Raw genomic sequence first — 17,483 nt, 5'->3', positions numbered from 1 at the left:
TTAATCTTTAATAATTGCAAGCATATAGTACACCTTGAATACTATTGAAGTTTCTTCTATGAATGTCCAGAAAACCTCCTACTAATCTATATTCCACCCGATCAAACACGAATCCATACCACTTATGATTATGCTATTTATGCTGTATTTTTAGCGAATGTTCCCTGTTTGCTTCAACGAAAATACCACTGCATAAATTTATCAAAAGAAAGAAAATGATAAATCACAGATCACAGGAAGATGAGACACAGAAAATATTATAACATTTTTCTCTTGCTTCACTTTTCGGAACTGCATGCCTTGAGTGAGGTAGCATGTGGAAAAAATTTAGTGAAATCCCCAATGGAGAATCTCAGTTTGGTATGAAAATATTAAAAGCGTTTCATCACCAATGATGTTGGGGTCAAGAATTTATTAAGGTGCCTATGGAATTCCCACCTGAGGTCATGAGCTGAGTTTTAATCTCTGACCCAACTTAAGCAAGATTTACAAGAAATCAGTGAAACAAAAGCTACAATCTGGAATGGCAAGGCTGATTATTGTGCTTTTTGGGGTATCAATTAATAAAACTGCTCACAAATCGAAGATGTCGAGAAGAAATGGAAAACGAACTGCCCTGCATGCAACAAGTCAAGAAGGAAATGAGGAACATGGAAAAGGAAAAGAATTCTCCTCACTCCCCAATCAATCTTTGGCAAGGCTGCAAAACTGTGATCTTTATTGGAGGCTTCTCCAAGGAGAAAGCTCAATAGAAATTAGAATTTTCAAGTGGATAAAAAATAGCTGCAATCAAGCACAGTAAGAGTTCACTTCACAGCAAAATCTTTCAATCTAAAAGGGCATCCTAGCCTCCCAAAGCAGCCCCCCTACAACCTATGCCAAAGCTTGAGCCATAATTGAACGACGAGATAACTGCTGCACATAAAGATCACGGAAAATACGATATTTAGCATCATGGTACTTCTTCACCTTTGAATCATTGGATGGACACACAACCTGCACAGATTCAAGAAACCAAATTGTTAAGAAAAAGAGGGAACACCAGGGTTCTTTGTAAGAATTGGACAACATCTTCTAGAGCTGACAGAAAAGAAAAGATGCCATTATTTGGGGCAAAGTACTTCAGACACAAGAAGTTTTGTAATTTTTTTTTTTTTTGACAAAGTAAATAAGATAAGTTAACTCAGAAAGTGGCACAAGGAATAGGGTTCCCCATGCATTGAAGGAGGATGAATAACCTAATGCTATGTGTATTTATTAAAAAAAATGCAGATTTTTTTTTTGTTTACATTACACTGTCCAGTCCACATGGCACTGCCAAAAATAAAATACCAAATAAATAATATTTTGTTTTAGTCGTGGAAAATGCCCCAACCGGAATTCTTTTTCATGTCAAAAGAAAACTATCATTCCTCTCTATAACTCTTGAATATCCAATTCTTCCCAAGAAAGCATATTATTCTAGAATTGTTTGTAAGTTCATGAATTAGGACCAGCAGTAAGCCAGAAAGCCAGCCAAGAAACCTTGGCTGAAGCCTGGGCACAAGACTAGAAGATAAAAGCCTGGATCAGGTGAGCTAGAGCAGCCTCAGCAATTAATAAATTGACAAAGCTACAAAGTATAGCTGCATAGATATCCGATGACCCTTTTTCCTCCCAAAAAGGTCTCACAATTCTAACAGTACATTTGATTACGTTTTCAAGTTTTTTTTTTTTTTTTTTTGACGGTCCATTTGCATAAAGGATTTTGTTTGGGGAAAAGAACGCAAAGGAAAATAAGAAGGAAATTCATTTTCCATTATATTTTATCTTTTTATTATATACTACTAAAAATGAAAATTTGTTCTAGTATGATTAAAAATTAAGAAACATCAAACATTAAGAAAGTGTAAAATCAAAATATTGTTAATTGATTTGGTAGATTTTAGGTTTCAACTTGCTTCAGCAGTAGATAAAATATAATTCTATAACATTAAAATTAAAGACGTTCTCAAGAAATCCTCATAAATTTTTAATTCATATAATAGAAACACTAATATTCATAAAGGGCGTCCCTAGGCCACAAGGCTCCCCACTTCACAAGTGTAAAGGGAGGGTCGTCATGGTGTATGCAACCTTACCTCTGCTTTTATATAGAGAGGTTGTTTACTTGGATTCGAACTGGGGACCAAACAGGTCAAAAAGGAGCAACTTTACCATTGAGCCAAGGCCCACCATTAAAACACTAATATTCATATGAAAACTAAAAATTACTCATCACAAAACAAAATAGAAGTTGAAAAAGGTTTAGAGATTAGTGGGAAAATATAAAATCACAAAACAATAAAAATTGCTACCACTAAAGGATGTATAAAAAAGGTGCAGAGAATGGTTATATGTACAAGAAAATGTCACAGCAAAGGATGGAATTGGCTGCAACGTGTATGTCAAATAGAGGATTTTATTATGAAATGGTGAAAAAAAATACAAAAATATTCTTTTCAAATATGCGAAAAGTTGCAAATATGCAAAAAATAAAATAAAATAAAATAATAATAAAAAATCTATTAATACAAATTAAAGCATTATTCAAAAAAGTAAGAAGCCAAAGTAAAGTCTGATAATTTACTGTTTCTACCTTTTTAAAAATAAAAAATAAAAATGTATCTTATGTAACCAAAATTGGTCAAATGAGTTACATCTACACATATTTTATAATAAAAAATATTGATTAAATATGTCCATATTTACCAATATATATATGAACTAAAGGTCATTTTTAAGCACAATATAAAGAGTATATTAAATGAATTATATCTGAACAATGCTTTTCACGCTTAATTTTAAGTAAAAATTCAAATATTTTTTAAAATTCATTAAAAGTCAACTCTTAAATTTATAAAGAGCAAACTGAGGGGATACCTTTTCCAAATAAAAATGTTCAGACATAATTGATTATTTTATTATTTAATATCCATAGTTTAATACTTGTCTATTTAATTATACAAGAAAAAAGGTCACATACATTGTCCGCACCTGCAAGTGCATAATCTCAGTGATATTTAGATAATTTTAAATATATTTTTGATTTTTTATTAAAAAAATATACTGATATTACGTTGTCATAACTAAGCTTCTAAAGTAAAAATACTCTGTTATTTATAGGAATTTATAAACACAGGCAAAAATACAGGAAACAAAACACAGATATAGGTAAAAGAAACACAAGTCAAGATATGCTAAGGATATGTAAGTAAAGATTATATAGTATTTCTATTTAGATATAATGTCACTAATGTGCATGAAAATAGTAAATGTATATGCATTTTCTTCTTTCCTATTTGTGAAAATTCTCAATATATAACTTGTTCTCTTGGAAATGTCAATATTAAGTTTATTAAAAAAAAATACCAAAGTTGTAATTGTGTTTTGTAATGAAATAAATAAAATAAGTAATGATAGAATGCATTTTTATTGTTAAAAGAAGTGTTGGAGAAGCGTCTGCTCGTTTGTCAAGTGTAGATGCATATACAGAAGAATAGTCCAAAGAGTGTTGACGTATTTGACATGGACAAAACACCCTTTTACTACATTTTACAACAGCTAAAATATAATAAGTCTAACATATGATAGTGAAATTATATTGCTTAAATTAAAATTTTAGAAATATTAATATACTGATATAATTCTAATGGAAATATAAAACTTGTTTCTTTATAAAATTGTAATATAGTTATCTAGTATTTATGTACTCCTATTTTTAGCTAATAGATAATACCTTGCTGTATATACCTTGAATTTTTTTTTATAATATATTTATTAATATATCACATTATTCTTAAATTTTAAATTTCAAAGAAAAAAGTTATAGAGTACATACGTAGATATCATAAGAAAAACACCAAATAAAATTATCATTGAGCAGTTAATTGATAGTATGTATAAACATAGTTTGCAGATTGATAATAGGTGTTATGTTACGGGTATGTGTAATGTAATTTGAAAAAGTCAAGTATATTATCACAATGTTTTTTTTTTGGACAAAACATTTAATATATTTGTATTTTTATAGACTTTGCAGTTAATTTTATAAGGCCTACGTGAGCTGCCTGTCAAATTCTTAAAGTATGACAATTAATTTTTTATTGTTTAAATTGTGTGTTTATGTTTTTGATTTACTGAACATTAAAATAATATTTAATTTACATACTAAAAAGTGGAGCACAGGGGAGCGCATGCACACACAAAACAACAATAACAAACCAAAGCTATAAGTTCCACTAGATAGGTTCCGCTACATGAATCCTTTTCCATCAATTCACACAATCGAGGGCATTTTCCTTGGTTAGCTTAAGATCTATTAAACCATTCGTCACTATCTCATTCCATATTACTTTTTAAGTCTATCCCTACCCTTTTTACTACTAGTAACAATAACTAGCTCGCTCACTCCTCAATAGTGCACTATTTGTCCTATGTTTCAAATGGCCAAACCTTTTAAAAGACGCCACTCCCTTATCTTACTTTGGCCCATGTTATGCTTAATGTATTGTGAATATGCTCATTCTTTAATTTATCCTTTAATGTTATACCATTCATCCATCTCAACATTTGCATTTTGACAACTTTTGGATATGTTGTTTCTTAGTTGTCCAACATTTTGATCCATAAAGTATGACTGGTCTTATTGCCTTTATGTAGAACTTTCCAAACTTTAGGGATATTCTACGATTTTACAGCACTCCCAATTCCAAACCACTCTTCCATTTTAGCCAACCTGCTTAACTCCATGTATTACATCCTCTTCAATATCTACTTCTGCTTTCATATAGACCCAAGGAAACAATATCTACCAGTGCTATTAATTTATCGACCATAATGTTTAATCTTTTTTCCAATATTCCTCCTACCATGACAGAAATTACATTTTTTATCTTCAAACCTCTAGACTTTAAAGCTTCTCTCTACACTTCTAGCTTAGATTCTACTTCACTCCTATTTTCATCAATCAAAATAATTTCATCTGCAAACAGCACACACTAATATAAATTGCAGTTTTAACTAAAAATAAATAAAAATTATAATCACTATTTTTTATTTACTTCATTGTTTGTTAATTCATTAGTTTAAAACAAATTTAAACTTTATTTTCTGAAAAGAGCTTCTATGTATATATTTTATTTCTAATACTTATCTTTTGGAAGTCATGCCGTTATTTATTTTCAATAATGACATTTATTTAGGATATACCTTTTTTACTTAACATCTATGATACTATTGTGCTCATTATTTTTTCCAAAGTTCAAATCTTAACCTATTTAGAGTAAATTTTATTTTAGCTCATGTTAATTGAATTTAATGCTTTTTAAAAATGTTTGTCTTACTTCTAAAAGATAAGGGTATTTTTGTCAACAAAATAAATTACATTATCCATACTTTTACATATAGTATTTGATAAAATGTGGTTATGTATTTTTTTCTTGTTTTTGATAAATACAATTTTACACCACTTCTAAAATATTAGTAAATAGATTCTATTTTCTTAAAATTAAAATTTCAGAATATGGTCTACTATGTGTACCTATTTTATGTGCTGCTACATGTGTGCAGAAACTAGAAAGCTTAATTGGTAAACTCCATAAATTTTATCCCAAGCTGGGCTCAAGTTGCCTCAGCTGGAAAATCTTTTTCACCTTGCCACTCTTTCGGGAAAAAAAATGAAATAACACAAAAACAGATAACAAAAAGTGAAAAAGAAACTATTGCGAATACCTGACCAGCAACATTCAATGCCTTCATGGCCTCATGGAGAGTAGAGTATTTCTTCGCAGCAACAGCACCAAGAATTGCAGCACCTAAGAGCACAGGTTCACTCTCTCTTGGCAGAATTATCGGGCAACCTGGCCAAGCACAAACAACTAAGGCTCTAGTTAAACAATGTGCACAGTAATGTTAAATGAAGGTCATTATAATCTAGTGTCCTTGAACATTACCACTTTCTACCTCATGCCTACAAGGAAACTTCTATGAGAAATTTGCACCCTCTTAAACTTTTGAGTATGCACCCGAAATGAGTACAGATTTGTTAGCATGCAGATGGAGGGGTGATTGAAATCCAATATACAGAAAGAATTAGTCCAACAGATTGCACAATAGCTAGTGCAATATTTCTTGGGAATAAATTTCCACACCAATGTTTTGTTGATTGGTAAAAGCTCTTGTGAGTTCATATATAAAGCTCAAAGAATTTGGAAGAAAAATAAATGTAATATAAGATAACATCTAACTTATGAGAAGAATATTACAACAATGGAAATAGTGCTCTTCCATAAATGTCACAAGTCAAACACTTCACACCTTCTAAAAGGCTGTGCGCCACTAGTTGTAGCACACTAGCTTAACTAATCATTTGAAAGTAAACTGCGGTTCTACCATATAAACAAATTCACAACCATTGAATACAAAGTAAGCAAAGGCAGTAAGCAACATGAATGTAAATGTTAACATAACAGCTTAAGCTTTTAGGTAAAGTAATAATCTAATAGTAAACAAGAGTCAAATGGTAAACCATAAAGCAACCCAATTCATTTAGAGCACCTCCGTAGGCAATGTGGCTTTAGCAATGGGAACAAGTAGGATATACATATTTAAAATAGATAGTGATATTAACAATGATTGGTAAACACTCATCATCCCCTAAAACTAGGAGACATCAATATAATAGAGGAGTAATATTGCTCTTTTTGACTAAGCATTATCATATTTAAAGAATAAAACCTACACTAGTATTTACATAATGGCCACTCATCCCACGTGGACAAGACAAGTGGACATAGGCAGGCATACAAACTTGGCACAAAACATTCTCCCTAGCTTATGCAGTTGACGTCCTTATAGACTTTGACATTAAGAACTCTTCAACTATCGACAAAATAAATCCATGTCTTCTACTAACATCTAGTTAATTTATTTTTCCCCAAAACTAAATTCCCTAACTGTAAGGATACCTTCAATTCCTCATATGTTGGGTTGCACAGTTTTCAATGGTGCTCTGCTTGTGTGACCTCGAATTATTGGTAATAAATGGTTGAGGTTGTGAAAAATCCAAGCCGGAGGATCAACCTTGTACAAGGTCTTCCCAACTTTGGCCCAAGATAAGGACTAGTCCTTTATAATTGTGATTAGGAGTATCTCAATCTCGTCATGGCTTGATTTGTTCTCGATGGAACTTAACAAGCACCAGGTCACCCATGTGGAAGTGCAACGGTATCCTCCCTTGATCTGCCCACTTCTTCATCTGTTGGATGCTTTCTCCAAGTAGGCTAGGGCAATCTCCATGTTTTGACTGCATTTTATTTGGAGAAGAAGTATGCTCTTGGATTCTTTCCTTTGTACAACTCATCCACTACATGAGGTGTGAAAAACCAAAGGGTCTATTGTTGGTTATTGAGTTCTTTTGTGTTTGGAAACATAGTTGAGCCACATTGAGTAGTTGCACCCAATTCTTCCAATTGGTGATAAGGAAATGGCATAGGTACTCCTTTAATAGCCCGTTGAATCTCTCAATTTGTCCATCTGTCTGTGAATGGTAGCTCAAACAGATGTCCAATTGGGAATTGAGAACTCTAAAAAGTTTTGTCCAAAAATTTCTCGTGAATCTTGCATCTCAATCACTAATAATGTCTTGGGGAACCCCCAACACTTCACAATGTGCTTGAAAAGCAACTATGACTTCTCCTACCAAAAAATACTTCGGTGTTGGTATGAAAATTACTGTACTTTCAAAACATGTAAATAACCACACGTATAAACTTATGTCCCTGACTTTGGGCGAGTTCAAATAAGACACTCTCCCACGATCTTGTGGTACTTAAAGAGGCTCCAACAACCTTCTTTTGTTTGACCTTGTCTTGCTCGTAGGTGAGATGTCACCTCATCATGCATGTGCAACTAGTAGTACTCCTCAACAATGCCAAAGTTCAACACCATCTTGAGGCATAAAGAGTCGGTTTAGATTCTTTAGAAATGGCATGCTTTGCCTCTTCCACCAATGTCTACAGGTTTTGAGCAACTAAATCTTTAACAAGGTTCTCTTCAATACACCCTCATTATCATGGTACCTTAGTTACCGTCAAGCATGTTATTAGTTGTAAGGCCACAAGCTTGGGGTTTCAACTTAGTGCAACTGCAACTTGGTTAATTTGCCTAGCCTTCTACTCAAAAGAAAAATCACACTTTGCGCAAAATTCTTCCCATCAGGCCTACTCAAGAGATAACTTGGGTTGTGTAAAGAAATGGCTGACAACTGAATTATTCGTCTTTACCATAAACTTAGACCCATGTAGGTAAATGATGTGTGCTTTCATTTAGCTTCACTAAGCTTACGTAGTGCACAAGATGACATTGAATCCCCACTAGCTTCTCCTTTTTAGCTGTCTGTTTTCATTTAGCTTCAACTAATCTTACAACTCTCATATGCAACACAGATGTGCATCCAACAAGACTCCATTGAGGTCATAGTCTAATGCCAAGCCTTTGGACCTCTAAAGGCTTCATGACATCAAGAACAACAAGTACCAAATCTCTCATCATTGCTTTCTTCAAGTTGTCAAAGGTATCCTAGCACTCTTGTTTCCAGTTCCACCTATGACCCTTCTTTGACAATATGATTTATGGGGCAGCCTCCTTGAGTACCCCTCCACAAACTCGCAATAGTAATTGACGAGTCCAAGAAAGATTTACAGCTCCATCAACATCATCAAAATCTTCCAATATTCAAATAGTTCTCACCTTCTCCATATCTATTCGGAAATAGCCTTGTTCAACCACGTGACCAAGGAATGGAACACTCTTTTGAGCAAAAGAGTGTTTATATTTTTTCACATTAAAGCAATACCTTCTATGGTTGCTCTTCATTTTCCTCCAAAGCATAGTTTTAAAAATTGATGTGCAGCAGTAGTTACGAATGTTATGTAACTAGGGCTGTAATCGGTTTTATTTGGTTTGGACCATTCAATTATTAACAAAACCGAACAGTGAACCGAAATTTTTGGTTTTAAAATTTCACAAGCCGATACCGAACCGTAAACCGTCGGTTTATAAAAAACTAAACCGCTGGTTTTCCGGTTCGGTTTCGATTTTCAAAATTTTAAATTATAACAAACTTTTAGCCATTAGCTTCCATGGGCCTGCAGGCTGCTGCCCACACCCAAAACATGGGCCTAGCTTGTAAAGCTGAAGGCTAAAGAGAAGGGAGGGGTGGAGTTGGTATTTATAGGAAGGGAAACTAGTTCCCTTCCCATGTGCAACCGATGTGGGATGAGAAGTGTGAACCATTCAGAGGTAGCGTTTCGAGATCCCAGAGCAGTGACGAGAGTTGCAAACTGCGGAGTGAACAAAAAGGAAGAAGAGGAGTGCGTGGAGGCCACGCATTGCGAGAGAATCAATTCCCCGGGGACAGCCAAGAGCTTTGCAACTTTCGGTGAGTTGGCACGGATGCTTCCCAAAATTGGTTCATCTTCTCTCTCGCCAGCGGTCCAAGTCCTAAACTTGAGGGCTTTCTCGGCGGTTGTGGTGGTGCGATCGCATCTGGAGGACCACTTGGTCATTTTCTCGGTAGAACTCCAGCATCTGCATCCGAAACAGATATATATATGACTCTTGAGTTAAATACCATAGCCGCAAGCTTACTGCACGGGTTCTCCGATGAGCATAAGTGTGCTGCTCGAACTGCGCGGGTTCTTTGAATATTAGTATTATATAAAATTATACAATAATAATTTACTAATTCAGTTTTCGATTTTCGGTTTTTACGGTTTGGTTTTGGACCAAAATTGAAATCAAAACCGAAATTTTTATCTTTTAAAACCGAAGCCATAAACCGAAAGGCCAAACCGAGATGTGTTTCGGTTCGGTTTCAGTTCAATTTTCGGTTTTGGTTTTTCGTAATTTTTGTGTACCCCTATATATTACGGTATTTGTGGCTTCCAGGGCAAAATCTTAAAGGTACTTTGATTGACAACTATAACGGCAGTTACAATGCTAGACTAGTTCTGAATGACAAAAACAGGCTTGTCCTCTTTCTTTCTTTTGCTCTTTCCCCTCTTTTCCTTTTATTGAAACTTAGAATCAATTTTACGTTGGCTTATTTAGTTAGTAATTTTTTTTATTAAAAAAATTCATTTTTGGGTTTATTTTCCTAGACATAAAGTATGCACTATTTTTATTAACTACCATTCAAATAAACCTAATGTTTCCTCTCATTAAATTATATATGTTCATATTCCAAGTTCTTCGAAATTGTTTCTATTTTTCTTACACCTAGTTTGGAGACTAATACATTTTATTGTATGCATTTTTATTTTAGTTTAACATATGAACATTCAAATGTTATTTTTTGGACAACACAGATTTCATTAAAGGCTAAAAGAGTACAAAAGATGGCATTCTATATTTTATATTTCTTTAAATTTATGAACATTCTATATTTTACCTTTTGGATAAAAAAAAACTCCATTAAAGACAAAGAGTACAAAAGATGGCATTCTACATTTTATACTTCTTCATATTTAACATTTTTTTTAGTTTGAGTTTAACTTATAATCAATAAAGTAGTGAAAAGAAGCAAATCCATGCTTCTTCTCACCAATAGCAACTAAAGCAACCAAGATGACATCCAATACTTGTAGAATGTGTTATATTTAAAGTGATTAAAATTTATTAAAAACCATTTAAAGCATTAGTAAATAGGATTTTAGGATCAAAAATATGTGAATCTATTTGTTTTTAAGAAGTTTTGTAATGCAAAAAAATGAGTTCATGGACATGATGTTTGTTACCCGACATAATGTTCACAACAGTCGTGATGGTTACGCCACAACCGTTATTGGTGACAAAGGATTCATGTAGCCGACACCTGTTTAGTGGGACCTAAGGCTTGGTTTGTTGTTGTTGTGGAATTCGGATATGGTGGAGAATGCAGCAGATAATTGGAATTCCCTTGTGTGATGTACACTTGTGCCACTTGAGATCACAAGTAGTAATTGGAGCATCTTTCATGTTAGCAGAATCACCAAAAGCCTTTTATATCAGAACAACCCCAATAACACACCATAAATCTCCACATGCCAGCACCAGGCAAGTAGAACAGCAAAAAACTTGCACCAGCACAATTAGCAACCTGGGAGAACTGAATGCAGAAAGGAAGCACTGCAAAATTCAAGATGCACCATGGCCAAGCGGCTACAGAAAAGGGATATAACACAGTGTTGACCACAAAAAGCATGAACAGTAAAATGTTCAAGCAGCACCATGACCACAGATTAATAGCTGCAACACTCTAGGACTGAAGGAGTAGCAGAAATAACAAAATAAGGGCATGAAGGAACAGTGTCATAAACAGCATCTGCAGTCCGCAGTCACAGAGCAGCAACTGCAGCACTCTGGGAGTAATTGCACACATAAATATGTGCACACTAGTCCTTGAAAAAACAGCTAAAACCTCAAAGAAACAGGGGCACTTCACAACTAGCAATTGCAGGCTTTAAGGTGGAGAAAAAAAGAGACTGATTTGACATTACGAACAGAAAACAACCAACTAAAGCACACAATAAATTATGCACACAAGAAAACCAATGAAATAGAAGAGGCTAACCAACGACCAGATCTCTCATTAACAAAAAGCTTAAACAACTCTCAAACCAGAAATAAGATATCTGATTCAAGAAGGAAATAGAAGAGGCTAACCAATGACCAGATCTCTCATACTCGAATGCGTTTATTGCTCTGTACCATGTTACAACTCAGAAATAAATAGAATATTTAATGAAGAAAATATAGCACTAGGATTAAAAAAGGGAAAGAAGAAGAGGGAAGCAGAGAAATGAAGAGAAAATAAGAAAACTGAAGTCGGCAATCTTAAGAGTTGCATATAGCTCCAGGTCCTCTTCATATATTAATAATAAAAAAGATATGAACGATATAAAATCCCATATCATCACCCGGTTACTAAAATAATACATCCCTTTCTCATAATATCCAACGTGCAAAAAAGAATCATCCTTGTCTTTTCTAGTGAAGTTGCTTTACGTGAAAGTTCTAAAGAAAAGGAGTAACAGTGTGTCCGACATGCCCCTTCAGCAGTGTTTGGTTTGTAGGATTTTCAAGATTCTTAGGAATGTGACTGTTCCGGCATTTGTTTCATGCCTTCAAAGTGGCAGCGGCAATCTCACACTCCCTAAAAAATGAAGGATCCCTACAAAAAATAAGTCTCATTTCTATGCTCAACCACAAGTATCTTACAGTACCACAGCCATCCCAATTTTCAGTAATAAATGGTCCCCACTATTTTGCCACCCAGCCATAAATGGCCCCTAAAATATAGTATTATCATACACTATTACGATACTTATAATAATGAATTACAATAATATCAAAAGTTAAAAGTAATATTACTATAACATTCGAATAATATTATCTTGAATTGCATTCTAATATATTGTATTATTAATTATATTGCAACTCCTTTGTTTTTAAAATACATAAAGACCCCTTTATAAAGTTAATGACAGAACCTTTCTGCTATTAACTGGTCCTTAAATCTATGGATGTATCAAATTAAAGTATCCATTCTGCCTTTTTTCTTCACAGTTGATAGCAATTTTATAGTTTTTCACTTGAAATATTATATTCTATTAATTACTTTGTGCAGGAACACATGACTAGGATGCAGGCATATGCTACCCATGTGCAATATTGTGTACACGTGTCAGCATGTATAAACATGAGTATGTGCAGGTCTCTGTATTAGACCCACACATTAGGCAAGTCAACTCAAGCTTGCACATTATTGACTACAATATTCCGCAGGCTAGGTCAAGCTCAGGCCGAGTCACAAAAATAAACAATAAAATATAATATTTTAAGTGAACCTTGAAGTATTATATGAAAAAATTAGAAATCAAGCAAATGTTTTAAAACAACTAGCAGATTCTAAATCTTGGAAGGATTTCAACAGGCAATATCATGACATGATATGTATTTGGGTTAGCAACACATGGTTTCAATCCAATTGAAAATAGAAGCACTTCCTACAGCACAGCCTTTGATATTGGTGTTTTAACTCCTAGAAACAACATTGGTGCTGATTAGAGACCTTGGATTAAAATTAATCGAAGGACTGCCATGAAGCTAATGAATGAATTTATGATGGTACTAGAGGGCAATATTTTCAGTTGAAAGCATCATTATTGTCTACAAATGATTTTTATACTTATAGGAACTTATCCAGCTAAAGCACAAACAAGTACACGATATATTGTGTTTATAATGATGAGATGACATTGTAGGCATTAGAACCAAAACCAATTATATAGGACACCAATGCATTCTGCTTGCTTGCATATCATCCTTGGAGGAGTAAAGCATTTAATAGTCAGGTTGAGCATTGGTTAGCACCTTGAGAATTGGCCAGGGAAGATGATTTAAACCAATTTAAGAATTTGAAGGATGTCAAATGAAGGAAATGGCTGAATCAAAACAAACATGGTCTTGAAGAAACGAGTTGAACAAAGAAATGTTTTTTTCCCCTTGGCATAAACTTACAAAATGACATAATCTAGAAGTCATGGAGGGGTTGACCAAAATATAGATTGAATTTGAATGGATTGTATGACATGAAAATACAGGAATTGAACATATAATAAGATGGCAACCATTGTGTTAAGCCTCCTACATGCTAAAAAGGCAAGCACTTCTTCGACTTTCTCAAATCAATAAAGTATCCTATGGTTATGTTAGTATCAAGGATGATAGGTATCAAGATGCAAAATTCGTGATTGTCATGTTTTGTTGCAACTATTCTTGGGAGCTGGAGTGCATGGTTACATGAATAACGATATATATGAAATCAATGGTAACTTCTTCGAACAATTGTTCGAAGATATTAAAGAATATTATCTCCATCCTATGTAAGATGAAATAGATATTTCTACCAGCATTTTTTGATCTTATGGTATTTTCAGTAGTTTTTCCAAAGAAAACAATTATGAAAGGAGTCATGCAATATTATCGATCTTCCCTGTTTAATATCAATGGTGTTCTAAAAGGTGTTTTCAAGGCACACCTTTGTACATTTTTTTTATTTTAGAGAAGAAAATAATTCTCTTATTTTTTTAATGATAAATGTACAGCTTGTATATAATGGAAGGAAGAAAAGTTCCTTTCACTATATTCGGTAACAAGATACTATTTACCACAAAATCAGGAAACTAGCCAATATAAGAAACTATAAAATATGAAACAAACTAATAGAGATATCAGGAATTTTCCAAAATCTCATTCCTAAATTAACGTAGTCAACTAATAATAAAATCAGAATTGCTGCAATGGTATCCTTGAAAAATCAGGGATCGAGTATTTCCACACTCCCCCTCAAGCTAGGCGTAGATGTTAATCAAGCCAAGCTTGGTACTCAAAGCTTCAAAATTCTTCCTTGGTAGAGCTTTAGTGAGGATACTTGCTATTTGCTGACTTATCAGCGTGTATAGCAGACTAACTGTCCCATTTTCTATCTCCTCCTTTATGACGTGGCGATCTATCTCCACATGTTTTGTCCTATCGATATGCACCGGATTCTTTGCAGTGTTAATAGCTCACTAATTGTCACAAAATTCCTTCGTATGGATAATGGTACAAAATATTTCATCCAAGTTTTGGGAGATTTTTTGAAAGAAAGAGGGATTCAACATCAATCCACTTGTCGTGACACCCCATAACAAAATGGCATCGCTGAAAGAAAAAATCGTCATTTACTTGAGGTTGCACAGGCTATAATGTTTTCAATGCATATTCCAAAATATTTGTGGGGGAATGCTATTCTAACTGCTTGTTACCTTATTAATAGAATGCCTACCCGTGTGTTGCAGTATATCACTCCTTTGGCATGCCTAAAAAAATCCTTTCCTGATAATAGGATAATTTCTGATCTGCCTCTAAAAGTATTTGAATGCACTGTTCTTCTTCATATACCAGCTCACCTTAGATCTAAACTTGATCCTAGGGCTGAAAAACGTGTGTTTCTTAGATATGCTCCCAATAAGAGAGGGTATAATGAATGTTTGAATCCAAAAACCAAAAAAATTCACATCAGTATGGATGTCATTTTTGTTGAAAATCAGTTTTACTTTAACCAAACTTATCTTCAGGGGAAGAAAGAGAGTAGTGAAGATCAGTTTTGGCAAACTTCTATACCAATGCCTAATGTTTTCCTTGACATTGACATCCCTATACAAAAGATTCAAGGAACTAAAATTTTAAATAGTGAAAAAAATGGAAATCCTAATCTGCCTGTACAAAGCAGAAGGGAATCACAAATAGGGGGAAAATTGCAACAGAATAATCCCTTTTCTGAGCTTTGTGTTTATACTAGAGGCAGGTACTGTTCTAATACTAAGGATCGTCCCACAATTTCAGAGCAGAATCAATCATCACCTCCAAAAACTAGTCATTTGGAAATCCCAGGTAATCCTTCTACTACACTTCCAGTTGATCAATCTATTGACCTTGATGTACCTATAGTCATTAGGAAAGGAGTTAGAACCTGTACCACACACCCCATTGTCAAATATTTATCATACCATAAACTCTCTCATCATAAGGCCTTTACATCCAATATTTCTCACCTATTTGTTCCAAGGACCATTCAGGAAGCTATGGAACATCCGGATTGGAAAGTAGTAGTTCTTGAAGAGATGAAATGAATGCACTACAGAACAACAGTACTTGGGAAATTGTTGATTTACCAAAGGAAAAAAAAAAAAAAAAAAAAACTGTAGATTGCAAGTGGGTGTTTACAGTTAAATGCAAGGCTGACGGCAATATAGAGAGATATAAGGCAAGATTCGTTGCAAAAGGGTTTACACAAGCATACGGAATTGACTATCAAGAAACTTTTGCTCCAGCGGCCAAGATAAATTTAATCTGAGTGTTACTCTCCTTAGTTGTACATTCCAAATGGCCCTTACACTAGTTGGATGTAAAGAATGCCTTTTTAAATGGAGATCTAGAGGATGAAGTGTTTATGGAATTACCACTAGGTTTTGAAGGTAATCGTGGCAGAGATAAGGTGTGTAAAATGAAAAGATCATTGTATGGGCTCAAGCAATCTCCGAGAGCTTGGTTTAAACACTTTGGGAAGGCTGTAAGTTACAGCCAAGGTCAAGTTGATCACACCATGTTCTATAAGCACTCAAGTGAAGGGAAGGTTGCTATTCTAATTGTTTAAGTTGACAATATTATTTTGACAAGTAATGACAGCAAGGAACTTGAGAAATTAAAACAGATGCTTGCTAATGAATTTGAGATTAAAGACTTGGGTGACTTGAAGTATTTTCTCGGTATGGAATTTGCAAGGTCAAGAAAAGGTATTTTTGTTTCACAAAGAAAATATGTGCTTGACTTGCTTGGAGAAACAGGTTTACTAGGGTGTAAAGCAGCTGAGACACGTATAGAGCCTAATCTTAAACTACAACCTGCCAAGCCTGAGGAAGTAACCTATAGAGACTAGTACCTTGGAAGGCTACTTTATCTATCACATACATGTCCTAACAGAGCCTTTACTGTCAATATGGTAAGCCAATTCATGCACTCACCAGGGCCTGACCACTTTGATGCAGTTTATAGAATCCTATGATATTTAAAGGGAACTCCAGGAAAAGGTCTATTGTTTGAAGACCATAGACATCTACAAGTTGAGGTATACACTGATGCAGATTGGGCTAGGAGTATAACCGATCGAAGATCAACTTCTAGTTATTGTGCCTTCGTTGGTGGAAATTTGGTTACATGGCAAAGCAAAAAACAAAATGTGGTAGCTAGGAGTAGTGCAGAGGCAGAATTTAGAGCAGTTGCTCATGGAGTTAAATTATTGGAAGAATTGAAAGTCACTAATCCGCTATCTATGAGATTGTATTGCGATAACAAATTTTCCATAGCCATTGCTCACAATTCAGTGCTTCATGATAAAACAAAACATGTTGAGGTCAACGAGCATTTTATAAAGGAGAAGTCGGACAGTAGATTGATTTTTTTACCCTATATCTCTACTACTAAACAAGTAGCAGATATACTTACAAAAAAACTACCAAAGAAGCAATTTGTGTAATGCCCCAAACCCAAAAACCCGGTCTGGTGCGTTATACCTAAATAAACTGTGCTTCGTGGTGCCCCGAACCCACCGGGTGGGACCTGGGTGCTACATCATCCATTCAGTTACCTGATACCTGACATTCTATTATCATTTACACAGCCGAAAACATAAATATAATCCTCCAACAATATAAAATACCAAAGTTTCTAACTATAACATCCCAAATAATCCATCCATCAACCTGCATCTACATATATACATATCTCCAACATCCAGTATTCACAACCATCCATATCTCAGAAAACTTAAAACATAAAACATAAAAACTTAATACAACTCAAAAATATCATCAAGCTTT

At 34.2% G+C, this 17,483-nt stretch overlaps 1 protein-coding gene across 6 annotated transcripts in view; it reads right to left on the bottom strand.

Moving 5' to 3' along the window:
- Positions 1-690: 690 nt before the first annotated feature.
- Positions 691-17,483, bottom strand: part of LOC131156980 (uncharacterized) — a 91,965-nt gene continuing 75,172 nt past the window's right edge. For 3 of the 6 annotated variants that reach the window (XM_058110771.1, XM_058110773.1, XM_058110775.1), the window contains 2 exons: positions 5,752-5,897; positions 691-996 (listed from right to left, as the gene is read on the bottom strand). In XM_058110771.1, the coding sequence (XP_057966754.1) occupies positions 874-996; positions 5,752-5,897 (269 nt within the window). In that variant the 3' untranslated portion in view covers positions 691-873. The remainder of the gene's footprint in view (positions 997-5,751; positions 5,898-17,483) is intronic. The other 3 variants (XM_058110772.1, XM_058110774.1, XM_058110776.1) reach the window with 1 other exon arrangement.

This window comes from Malania oleifera, chromosome 6 (assembly GCF_029873635.1).
Source record: "Malania oleifera isolate guangnan ecotype guangnan chromosome 6, ASM2987363v1, whole genome shotgun sequence".
NCBI classification, from domain to species: domain Eukaryota; kingdom Viridiplantae; phylum Streptophyta; class Magnoliopsida; order Santalales; family Ximeniaceae; genus Malania; species Malania oleifera.
Note: the sequence above shows the minus strand (reverse complement) of the source record. Positions and strands in the feature narration are given on the sequence as shown.